Genomic DNA, 13,130 nt, shown 5'->3' with positions numbered 1-13,130 from the left:
AATAGTTTACATCTTCTGGCCAGTCCATATAAATACATCACTTCGTGTATATACTCATGTATACATTTTCCAGCATTTGCTTCTCTTACACACATCCTCAAACACTCTGTTTCATCATCATCATCATAAATCATAACTTCACCTGTGTGCACTGATTCTAATTGATTTATTATTTATCTTCCTCAAAATTAAACCAATTAAAATGTGGCATCTTAGCTTATTCTGCATTGCAACTACAATAACAGTAATAACCATAACCCATTGGTTGTACCGATGGTGGAACCCTAAATGTAACGGAAACCTTCCACCGGGTTCGATGGGTTGGCCGCTATTAGGCGAAACGATTCACTTTTTCGCTCCTAATACATCTTGGGATACACCTCCTTTTGTGAAAGAGAGAATGAAAAGGTGATACTACTATTACAATTATTATTAGTTGGTGATCATATCATATCATATCATAATATCATTTATTTATACATTATTCTATGTTATTTTGTTATTAGAATATACTCCAATACTATCACTATCACTATCACGAATATATCCTAATGATTAACATTATCTATCTATGAATCTTTTTTTTTTTTTCAGATACGGGTCGATATTCAAAACAAGTTTAGTTGGGAGACCAGTTATAGTCTCAACCGATTCGGATCTTAATCAAATGATCTTCCAACAAGAGGGTCAACTGTTTCAAAGCTGGTATCCGGATAGTTTTACGGAGGTATTCGGGAGACAAAATGTAGGATCTTTGCATGGGTATATGTATAAGTATCTAAAGAACATGGTACTATATTTATTCGGGCCCGAAAGTCTTAAAAATATGCTTCATGAAGTTGAATATGCTGCAACAAGAAACTTACAGAGTTGGGCTGCACAAGAATCGGTCGAATTGAAGGATGCAACAGCACATGTAATTAATTATTTACTTGATTACAACTTAATTACTTATTAATGTTATGGTGTTAATTGACACTTTGTTTTGTTTGTTCAGATGATATTTGATCTTACTGCGAAAAAGTTGATAAGTTACGATCCTGAAAAGTCGTCTGAGAATCTGAGGGAGAATTTTGTAGCATTTATACAGGGGTTAATCTCCTTCCCATTGAATATTCCTGGAACAGCTTACCACAAGTGTCTAAAGGTACATATTTAACCCAAGTCGAAACGGGTTGGATTCAACCCAAGTCGAAACGGGTGTGGGTTGTGTTAGTTTGAGCTATTAACACTTTTTATCCTAAATTTTAGACAAATTACTCCATTGGTCCTTAATGTTTGCTCAAAGTTTCATGGATGGACTTAAAGTATTTTTTTGGCTTTGATGACCCTGCGCCGTCGGTCACTGAATGTAATAGACGTTATTTCGCCATCGTTAGTGTGCATAACGTTAGATGCCACGAGGGCTTTTTAGTCATTTTACGTATGTAACAGACGTTATTTTCCCATCGTTATTGTGCATCACGTGAGTGTCCATCATTATTTCCGTGATATCATGTCATTCCTATCACAATATTTTTTTTATTTGACTCGATTAAACACGACACAAATAAACCCTTTCATAATTAAATCGACACAGAGCTAAATGGAGATTATGTTTTCATTATTATCTTAAATTAACCAGGGTAGAAAAAAGGCGATGAGAATGCTCAAGAACATGTTAGAAGAAAGACGGGCGAATCCTAGAAAAGTCAAAAGTGATTTCTTTGACTACGTTTTGGAAGAACTCGATCGGGGTGATACAATTCTTACAGAAGCAATTGCATTGGACTTGATGTTCGTATTATTGTTTGCAAGCTTTGAAACGACTTCTCTAGCTATAACAGTAGCTGTCAAGCTTCTAAAAGACAATCCGAGGACATTGCAACAATTAACGGTTAGTCAAAATAATATAATTCAAACTTAAAGATAATATTTTTTTTAACCTACATTTGCTATTGTATTCAGGAAGAGCATGATAATATCCTAAGAAACAGGGTAAATAAAGACTCTGGGCTTACATGGAAAGAATACAAGTCGATGAGTTTCACGTTTCAGGTGCGTCGAATAATTTACATTTCGAATATATTGCATCAATTACTTATCTACTTATTAAAGTTATAAAATAGATGTTTATTGATACGAGTAACATGATTGTTGCAGGTTATAAATGAAACAGTCCGTTTGGCTAACATAGTTCCAGGAGTGTTTAGAAAAGCACTAAAAGATATCAAGTTCAAAGGTAGACATGCATTTCTTCTACAGTCTCAAAATGGGCGGGTCAAGCAGGTTGGGTAATAGGGCTGAAACGGGTTATCTTTAGTATGGTTGAAATGGGCCATTTTTAGTTGGCCCGTTTGTTCAAAAAAATTTAACCTTTCCTATAGCAACTGTGGTGACTTCGATCCCGTTCATCTCAATTTGAGCCCGTTACTATAAGCTAATTTAGAGATGAAACATAACCGAAATAAAACCATATATAAATGAATGGGTTACAATTGTCATCCATCACATAAAATAGTAAAGTTTGTAAATGTACCTTGATAATGATGTCCTCATGATGCAGACTATACGATCCCATCTGGTTGGGCCGTAATGGTATGCCCCCCAGCTGTCCACTTAAATCCTAACAATTACAAGGATCCACTAGACTTCAATCCATGGAGATGGGAGGTAGGTTACAGTTATATGCAACTCGTTCTGTGAATAAATAATATAATAGAAATAATTTATAAAAAAAAAATCTTGTGTAATGCTACGATTGTGTGCCAAACAGAGGATGGATCAGAAAGGTGCATCGAAAAATTTCATGGCATTTGGTGGCGGCATGAGATTTTGTGTTGGAACCGATTTCACGAAAGTGCAGATGGCCGTGTTTCTCCACTGTTTAGTTACCAAATACAGGTAAAAACAGATATATATGTTGTACGTAAACTTATCACAATGTGTGTTTGCATGAGAACGATGCTAATATCATTTTTGTCTTAAATTGCCAGGTGGCAAACAGTAAAAGGGGGAGATATTGTACGAACGCCTGGTTTACAGTTTCCAAATGGTCATCATGTTCAGATCACTGAGAAGGACAAACAGAATCAACATACAATATCAGAATCTGATATGAATCCTGCAATATCAAGAAATTAGACAATTTTCATTGATGTTAGAAATTGTATACTTTTATGGAAAGAAGAAATGAAAAATGTACATGATTCTATATACAATTTTTTTTACTCAAGTTCTTCATTGGCAAAAAGATCCAGAACAAATTAAGATAAACAAGATATTGTGCAAGTAGATTAAGAAAAAAAAAAAAACCTACATTCAATTTATTCACCTTATACCTTTTCTTTAGAGTATGATGCTTATGTGTTTGTAGATCATTGGAACATGTTAGGTAATTTTGACCCATTTACTTCATATGGGTCAATTCAGTTATGATTTACCTCCAACTGTTCAAAATGGTGAAATAAAAAAATCGAACAGTAAAAAGGGAATAAATTAAACAGATTGAATGAATCAAAAGGGTCAAATGTAGATGTAACTTGCTGGTTCAAATTTTATTATGCTCATATAGTCATATGTACTAAAGATAAGCAAAGGTTACACTTGCACTACTTATATTGTATGCAATTGTGTACCTAACAATCAAATTGAGACGGAGAGAATATAAAAAGTTCGGTTGCAACTTGCTAGTAACTTTTGAAAAATTACACCTACACCATCCGAAAACTATAGTTCTATATATTTAAGTTAATCAAGTTAAAGGGTGCCCCGTACGAAGCAGCTCAACTTGTTTTGACAATATGACAACCTATAACAATTAAGATAACAATGAATTAATACAAAACACAACCATGTATATCAATAACTATAGCTTTGTATATCCAAATTTGTTACATGTACAATCAAAAAACATCATATCCTAACTATGTATAATAAAAAAAATTACAAATTTACACATCCAGATAACAAGATTGACATAACAAACTTGATCTAGTAAACAATCAATATAATGAAACAATAGGTTGTTCTTCACTGGTTATCACAACGCCATCTCGAAGTAGGAACACAACTCAAATAATGGCACCAGCTGCAGTGTTTGTTACCATTTTCTCCCTTGAAAAGCATCACTAGGCCCACTGTAAATCTGCACCAAACATGTTACAGTTAATTTAGTTACTTAAAATAGTAAACTCAACAATTGCATTGCTCTAATAATAATGAATGCATTTTTTTGTGGTTAAAGAACACTTACCCAACAACCAATAGAATCACAGATAAAATCCAAAAGACGTATTGATACACTGTGTACTTCGATTTGTTACGCGCATCAACGGGAAGATGACGACGTTCTTGCCAAGAAAATTGTGGTCGAAGAAGCAATACAAATCCGAGAAAGAAACCAGTCAAGAAACCTCCAATATGCGCGAAATTATCGACATGAGGAAGCATTCCAACAGCCAAATTCACCAAAATGATAATCAAGAGAGTAAACAAGGCTGCAGCCTACAAAATGAAATACAGTAATACAATGTGATTAGTCTTTCAATTTTCCCTTATAAATTTTAAAAAGTTACTGACTTTTCACGCATTTCACGTATTAAGAGCGCTCCCAACCATGACAGGGTTTCTTCCAGGACTAACCAACCATTCAGCGCCACATCAGCACCTCCATCCCACTTTCTTCCCAGGACTAAACTTGGACTAAACACTCCCAACAATGATATACCTCCTCAAATAAATTGGGACCCACTTAAATTATTTAATTAAAGATGTTACAAGCTTTAATGCTCATGGTACAAGCAATATATACGTCCAGCCGTCCTCAAATATGTTGTAAATGGACAAGAACCTGGGCGGAAGAGCTGGGCTAGACCCCTGGACTAGAGCTGGGCTAAATGGTGCCATCAGTGTCCTCCTGGACTAAAACTTGGACGGAGTGTAACACCCCAGGTAAAACGTTCCCCGTAGCATGATATTGTTCGCTTTGCAGAGATAGGGACGTACCCTTGTCTCCCCCGTAGGTTGCTCACGGATTTTTCTTGGCGACCAAACACGACGAGCACTTTCCCAGGAGGTCACCCATCCTGGTAGTGCTCTCGCCTGAGCACGCTTAACTGCAGAGTTCTCATGGGATCTGCTGCGCTTGTGGTCCCAAAACGCGTCATGCTAGGAAAGGTCTCCACACCCTTATAAGGCATGCTTCGTTCCCCTCTCCAACCGATGTGGGACGGATGTTACAATCCTCCCCCCTAATGGGACACAGCGTCCTCGCTGTGCACGTTTGGTCCGGGGCCTGGCTCTGATACCATTCTGTAACACCCCAGCTTAACATGACCACAATATTGTCCGCTTTGCCCGCAGGCGCACGGCTTTTTCTTGGCGACCACACAAGAGAAGCACTTTCCCAGGAGGTCACCCATCCTGGTAGTGCTCTCGCCCGAGCACGCTTAACCACAACGTACTCGCACTTCTACTCAGCCTGTGATCCCAAAACGCGTTGTGTCATTTAAGCGTGAGTATTACCTTATAATCCCATGATCACTCATGTCCATGGGCGATGTGGGATTTGCCTAGGGTGTTACATTCACCCCCCCTTAGGGACTCATCGTCCTCGATGAGGTTTGCCCCACCACACCCAACGGCACATGAGTGGCTCTGATACCATTCTGTAACACCCCAGGTAAAACGTTCCCCGTAGCATGATATTGTCCGCTTTGCAGAGATAGGGACGTACCCTTGTCTCCCCCGTAGGTTGCTCACGGATTTTTCTTGGCGACCAAACACGACGAGCACTTTCCCAGGAGGTCACCCATCCTGGTAGTGCTCTCGCCTGAGCACGCTTAACTGCAGAGTTCTCATGGGATCTGCTGCGCTTGTGGTCCCAAAACGCGTCATGCTAGGAAAGGTCTCCACACCCTTATAAGGCATGCTTCGTTCCCCTCTCCAACCGATGTGGGACGGATGTAACACGGATGTTACACGGAGCCTGGGCGCATGCGTTGGGAGCACTCTTAGAGATATAACCCAAATCAAGTAGTCCTACTTCATAGTCAAATGGGTCAAAATTGCCACCTAAATGGTCAAAGACTTTTACCTTATTGGCGTAGATAGTCCAGTTGGTGAGGAGCTCTGATAACATTGCACCAAGAAGTCCAAAAAGAGCACCAGAAGCACCAACTGAGATGTTGTTTGTGATAAAAAGTGCAGATAGTATACTCCCACCGATTCCGGCTAACATGTAAAGAATCCCAACTCGAACTGTTGTATGTATGATAAAATTAGTAAAAATAAAAAAGCATAAAAGAATTGTTTTGAGGATAATGTTTATGATAAATGGATGGTGGAATAAAGAAAGGTACCAAAACCAAATTGTTGCTCGAGTCGAATTCCAATGAAAACCAAACTCAACATGTTTGCAAGTAGATGAACGACACCTGCGTGCAAGAAGATACAAGAGACTAGTCTCCATGCTTGATGACCATTCACCACCTTATCCCATTCCAAAGCTCCCAATTTTTCCAACCTACAATAAAAATCAATTAACCAGAATTAGATCACAAAAGATAACGTTAATGGTGTAAGTAAAAAACTTCCAATGTGCATATTTAAAAGCCATAGTCATAAAGATTAGTCATATAAATCAGAATGCCTTAAATAGGTATCCAAACAAAATTTTCATAAAGAGGGTAATCAAGATTCATCAATTCACATAAAAGACCTAAATCATGAACCAGGACCACTTTTGACATTAATTGAGTATTGGGTTTGTAACTAATCAATCACCACCACTCAAATGAGTTTATAAAAAGGGTAGAACTTTCCTAAATCATATTCAAGATCAGCATTTATACAGGAAGACCCTAAATCAGTCAAGAATCAGCCAGCCTTTACACAAATTAACTACTTTATACAATATACCTACATGTATCAATCAAGATAGCATAAGTTTCATAAGACACACAAACCCAATTGGACAAGTAGAAAAGCAACTTTTCTTGAAGAAAAAGATCCCCAAACTATAATCAATCATCATCATATATTCAAGAAACACCCTAAAACCAATCAAGATCCAATTTTTACATAAATTAACTAAATGGGCATGAAATAAAACTACAAAAATTAAAAATTATTAAAAACCCCAAAACAATTAAAGAAGCATTTATTTATTTACATATAAACAGATAAAAGAAAAGAATAAAAGAAACTTACGTAGAAGAAGAAGGACCAAAAAGGGGGTTTTCTTTAAGAGGTTGAAAAGAAAGTCTACCAAGGAACTTAGCAACACAGTCACCTTCAAGACTTGAATTATGATTCTTGGGACAATCATTAACAATCATGATAATTAAAAACATAGCGACATTTGCAACAACAAACATAGGAACAAGCCATGAAGTCCATTGTTTGTCAGATGTATCATGGTGGTGATACGGTGAAGATGTTGCGTAATAGTTCCCCGGCGGTGGTCGTTGTAAAGGTGCACCACTTTTGTTTTTATTACTTCCGTAGCTCTCAAGATCTCCAGTGTTACCCATAATTTGTAAATCTTTTGTTTCGAATGTGAGAATTAGTTGTTTGTGTTTTTGTGTATATGGTAAGTATAGTATGTGTGTGTTTTTCTTAGGAAGTTAATTAAATTAAATAGAAGATACTTGAAAAATAAATAATTGAAGGTGGATGATACTCGGTTTGGTTGGGTTGAGTTTGGCTGTCAATCTCGTGTTAGGTGATCCGCTGTTAATACGCGTAATAATGTATAACGATAACTCACATTCTACTCAATTTCTAATTAATTTTTTTTTATATATTTTTTCCTTTTTTTACAAAAAATTTTGAGCACATATACTTTACTTTTTTCAAGAAAGTAGTAGTAGATTCGTATTAAGGTTGTTTGTGGGTGAAACTTGTAGTTGGAGCTGGAAGCCGAAGCTTATATTTTAAGACAAAAAATAAATGATAAATAATGATTTAGGGACTATTAATGTAATTTTATTTCCATAAGCTTTCTAACTTATTTTCAAAAGCTACTTTAACTAGCTTATTTTTTTCATATGCTCTAGAATATTTGTATACCAAACATGGCTAGAAGCTGGAGCTTATGAAAAAAATAAGTTTAAGCTCCTAGAAGCTGCGTCGCCAAACGCGCCTAAATTCTTTGAGTGATGATTTTGATATGTATTTAGAAAATTTAAAATAGACGTATCAAGAAGTTATTTTTGAAAGTGATTATTGCAATATATGTGACGTGATATTGAATTAAAGAAACAAAGATATGCGTAAGTTAACTATGTATAGACTCAAAGTATAATAATTGATAACGAAAGAATTGGGTCATCAACACAGGGCTAACATGTCCCTGCCGATACACATGTTTTTTAAAAAAATAAGTCATAAAAAAAGAAACAAAACAATAATATACCAAGAAACACAACATGTCGAAAAGAATAATATTAACGAGAATGGCTTGTTTAAACCAATTTGAGCATTGTGACTTGCAAAATTATCTTAGAAAACTATTGTTAAACGTAGCTCTTACAATTACGGATATCAAGTTTAACTTCATGAAAAAACCATCAACTTTCTTTAAACGTACTCATAAAACCGTCAAACATATTTAATTAAATAGCCAACATTATCAATATTTACTGGTGGTGATGTTTCATCTGCTTTTGGCAATAATAGTCTTTTTGGGGATTACAATCTTATTGAGAAAACTATGTTTAGGTGTTGATATGGACTAAACGTGGTGCACATGATTTTAAAAAGAACAAATCAAACATTATCACATTTTTGGCTCAAACTGACAATAATATATGGTCTAACAGATTTGATCTATCGAAGCTCAACATGAGTTTGAGAATCAAGAAGCAACGTAATTCCACTTAGAGACCGCAAATAACGTTACATAGCCAATCCAAATGCCTTGATGACTAACTGAGCCAGCCACAGTTACAAGTAAAAGAAAACTAAGTTATCCTTAATGATTCAGGAAAAGCGTAAAGTTACAGTTTCATGCTGCTTTAGCAGTTAGACAAGCCAACGAGAGCTTAGAAAGCAGACCACATAGTTGAAGATACGAGCCAACTCCGTCACATATTCTCATATGAGCAAATCCAGTTTCCTGCAAACAAACAATGACATTGGAAAACAAGTAGGCCAAACAGGTTAGGTAATGGAGCAGAACAGTTGACATGCTTCATAGTAGGTTAGGTTGATCCAAAACCCATTTGGTCCAAGCTTTAGACATCTTTAAGCATAATTTTTGTTATTAAGACTTTCATAGAAAAAATAATTGGTTACAATTTGATCAACTTCCACATAACAAAATGGACCGAAACTGTAACCTCTAAAAGATACAGTTGCGAATTGAGATCAAAATGTTTTAAAACAACTCCAAACCCTACCAGCATGTTGAACTTTTAGCGAAAAAGAACATCAATCCAACACCAGGACCAAAAAAACACTACTTTCACCTAGTAACTCCTAAACTTAAACAGTCAATATCGATGTTTTTTACACCATATACCCTAATATTTTAACCTTTCAGTATTAACTTATCTTTTTAAACTCTTAAAACATCATGTAAGGCTTGTTTTACTACTCTTTAGAAACTTATCTACATTGCCCCAATAATTGGGCGAGTATTATTTAGTATCAGTGTTTATATTATATAATTTAACACATTGTACATAACTTTAAATACCGGGTCAATAGTAGTCATGGCATAGTTCACTTGCTAACCAATCTGACTACTATTCAACCTCGACATGTATAATAATATTGTAACAGTTACCTTCATGAATTCCAGCTTCAAATACTCTGCCATGTCATAGTTCTTTATGATTCGGAAAAGGGTTGTAATGATATCAGTTGGGGAATAGCCCAGATCATATAATTGCTTTAGACCAGAACAAGCATCATCGAATCTTCCCTCTACAACATTACGAACCATATTTTTGACATGCAAGGGATGAGGCTGGTCACACACCTGAAAACCCAACAAAATAACATTCAAGTGACATTTTAACGTGGCATAAGCTTCTAAAAGTTTACATAAAATGGAAAACTTTGTAACCTTAAACACATTTTCTTGATTGACAAAACGAAAACCAGCATATGTAGCTTGCAAATTATTCAATGCTTGTCGCATATCACCATCAGCAGTAAAAATGATCGCTTCAAGCCCTTCTGGGACATATGGTACCTACATAAAAAAAAAAAGTACTGACTTACATATGATGTAGCGGTATCAATTGAATTATTGGATAACACAAAACTAAAAATTATTATTTTGAAGTAATATTTGAGATACCTGTTCTGCATCGACCACAACCATTAGGCGACCAAGAATCTCTTCATCAGACAACCTGGAAAATCGAACAAGTGCACATCTACTCTGAATGGGTTCAATTATTTTGGCAGATGTGTTGCATGCAAGAGCAAAACGGGTCGAGTTTGAATATATTTCCATTGTCCTTCTCAAAGCCTGTTGTGCTCCAGATGTCATGCTGAATAACATCCCAGTAAAGTAAGTATAATTCAATATGCCCCATAACAAAACCTAAAATGTATATCGTGTATATGCATATATGTTTGGCATACCTATCAGCTTCATCCAAGATAATAACTTTGTGGCGTCCAGGGGGTAATGTAACTTTCTTCTGTGCAAACATCTTGATTTTGTTTCTCACAACATCAATACCTCTGAAAGAAAAATGTTACACAGAATGGTGAGATTACAAAATATAACAGCACTTTTAGAAATTGAAATTAAACCTGTCATCAGATGCATTTAGCTCTAAAACAGCCTCTTTGTAATTTGGTCCGAGCAGTTCATGAGCAAGAGCTAATATGCATGTGGTCTTACCAGTTCCAGGAGGACCCTGTAAAAACAGCAAATAAAACAACTTTTTCAAGTTTCTGATTCTACACTATGTCATCCTTTAATCTCTAATGTCGGACTAAGAAATAAACAACAGAAAAGATAAGCTCAACAAAATTTAATAAAAAGCATACTTCTTTGTATATTTTAATTAAATTATTCTTAAAAAATCATGAGTAACAGAATGAAAGTCACTTGAATATATTTAAAAGGGTTATGGAAAAAAATGCTTTAAACGATGGCATCACTAGACTCTTAGAGATAATATTTTAAAGACATATATCAAGATCACCACAAAAAGTGTATCACTCCGAATACATCTGGTTTTATCAATTCTGATATTTTATACAAATTCTGCAATAACGTCATGTGAACCTTAATAGAAGAAAGAAACAACTTTCAAGGACAAACAACAGAAAACAGAATAAATAATATAAAAGTAAACATTGTTACTGTGTTCACCAATGACACTAGAGCTGGTTAAGCTGAACCAGTAAATGCTGAGTTATCATAATGATAACCAACTAGCTTCACATTCCCAGGACCATATAAAAACCACTATCCCGTTAATGTGTTCCAAAAAGATATGTTTAACTACCGAAGTACATACATGCGTTTTCAAACTGTTACATATCCTTGTTAATATAAGAGACTAAATACATCCAGTGTCAAATATATACACAACTAATATCATAACAGCTATTCAATACACATCTTCTGAAAGATAATTAACTCAATTAGAATGACAATATCATCTATTTTCTTAGTCAAACAGCATAACTAAGTGGCGGTTCCACTTCGGCCCATGGACACATGTTGCATACTAAGTTTTTCAAAAGAGCACGTGGTAATTTTAATATGGACCCATGTTTAAACTAGGATAATTTGTCTCTTGATTAACTTGGATAATTTGTTGTTTTTTTTTATTCTTCTGATTTGATCAGACACATGTTACAAATTTAAGATGTCCGATCAATTGTTTTCTGATTTACATATTACAATAGCCCATAATTATAAATCACTAAGTAATACTAAAGCCCAAATTGCTTAATTAAAAAAAAAAAAAAAATCCAACTCATAATTAATACTGTCAATTTAGCCTTACTCAATATTATTGATTTTAATACAATCTGGATGCACAAACAAATTTTCCTACTTTTAATACAAACCAAATTAGATGTATTGATAACTTGAATCAACTATTATTCAAAATGGAACAACCTGATTCAACTAACAATGACCTTGCGAATAATATAAAACTGAGTAACATTTAGAAATAATATTTGAAGATAACAACAACCGAAAACATCCGTCAAAGGCTCAAAGTATATGAATATTTAGTTAATATATTAACGTTATATAAAGACCCGACCCGTTATTCAACCCACTAAGGCAATAACCTACTGTATCTACTAATTATACAATGACAACAGAATTGGAGACATAATTTTGAGTCATGAATCCGCTACTGCTTTTGGTATGCAAAATACTAATATGCAATACTTCCCCTACATAAATCATATTATTAGTTAACACAATATTATTAGGGTTGTGGCTAACTCTAAACTAACTGTAAACCTACATAACGTTATCAATTTCATATTAAATGATCAATTTGACAGTAAAATAGGGTTTGTGTGCTTACAGCTAAGATCAAATTAGGCATGTTTCCATCACGTGCAATTACTTGAAGCCTAGAGACGGCGTCATCGTTACCGACTATTTCGGAAACCTTCGTCGGTCGGAACTTCTCAACCCAAGGGATCTCAAATCCGGTAGAAGATAACGATGAAGACGAAGAAGCCATTTGGAAATTTCTCCTTGACAAGATCGAACTTTTGTACTGTAATAAACCCTAGAAGAATTTTAATTTGGAGGGAAAATGGAAGAAAAAGGGGGATTTAGGATTGAGATTGTAAGCCCTAACTTTTTGACCCTCTTAGTGTTAGATTATTTATATTTTGACCCTCATGTTAGGTGACTAACGGTTATACCCCCTATTGTGTTTTTTTCTCTGTTTAGTCACTAGCTTAAATAATAATCCTAAATCCTCATTAGTAGAAAAGTAATACTCGGTAGTCGGTAATATTGAAAATTTTATTAAAGTCAATAGAATCGAGCATTTTACGACTAAAGCTCAAATAAACAGTTAAACACAAAGCAAGAAAAGTAGGGGTTTTAATGGGTGTAAGAAAATCATCAGTTCGAAAAGGTTCAAAATTTTTGAAACTCTATTAAATCTCTATCTTTATGATTATATAAATATAAA

General features: G+C 35.1%; 3 protein-coding genes across 3 annotated transcripts; 1 reads left to right on the top strand and 2 right to left on the bottom strand.

The window, feature by feature from the left end:
• Positions 1-202: 202 nt before the first annotated feature.
• LOC139850201 (cytochrome P450 87A3) lies at positions 203-3,123 on the top strand. Its single transcript, XM_071839787.1, has 9 exons — positions 203-408; positions 595-916; positions 998-1,147; positions 1,625-1,876; positions 1,948-2,037; positions 2,143-2,221; positions 2,546-2,652; positions 2,756-2,883; positions 2,976-3,123. The coding sequence occupies exons 1-9, from the start codon at positions 203-205 to the stop codon at positions 3,121-3,123; spliced, it is 1,482 nt and encodes a 493-aa protein (XP_071695888.1).
• Positions 3,124-3,838: 715 nt separating this feature from the next.
• Positions 3,839-7,594, bottom strand: LOC139846733 (RHOMBOID-like protein 2). Its single transcript, XM_071836219.1, has 5 exons — positions 7,192-7,594; positions 6,342-6,505; positions 6,077-6,240; positions 4,235-4,485; positions 3,839-4,126 (listed from the first exon to the last, which is right to left on the bottom strand). The coding sequence occupies exons 1-5, from the start codon at positions 7,512-7,514 to the stop codon at positions 4,012-4,014; spliced, it is 1,017 nt and encodes a 338-aa protein (XP_071692320.1). The 5' UTR covers positions 7,515-7,594; the 3' UTR covers positions 3,839-4,011.
• A 1,205-nt stretch (positions 7,595-8,799) lies between these two features.
• LOC139848325 (replication factor C subunit 2) lies at positions 8,800-12,751 on the bottom strand. Its single transcript, XM_071838056.1, has 7 exons — positions 12,507-12,751; positions 10,756-10,862; positions 10,582-10,683; positions 10,292-10,487; positions 10,055-10,183; positions 9,773-9,967; positions 8,800-9,100 (listed from the first exon to the last, which is right to left on the bottom strand). The coding sequence occupies exons 1-7, from the start codon at positions 12,666-12,668 to the stop codon at positions 8,990-8,992; spliced, it is 1,002 nt and encodes a 333-aa protein (XP_071694157.1). The 5' UTR covers positions 12,669-12,751; the 3' UTR covers positions 8,800-8,989.
• Positions 12,752-13,130: the final 379 nt, after the last annotated feature.

The sequence above is a fragment of the Rutidosis leptorrhynchoides genome, chromosome 5, assembly GCF_046630445.1.
Source record: "Rutidosis leptorrhynchoides isolate AG116_Rl617_1_P2 chromosome 5, CSIRO_AGI_Rlap_v1, whole genome shotgun sequence".
In the NCBI taxonomy this organism is placed as follows: Eukaryota; Viridiplantae; Streptophyta; class Magnoliopsida; order Asterales; family Asteraceae; genus Rutidosis; species Rutidosis leptorrhynchoides.
This window is presented reverse-complemented; position numbering and strand designations above follow the sequence as displayed.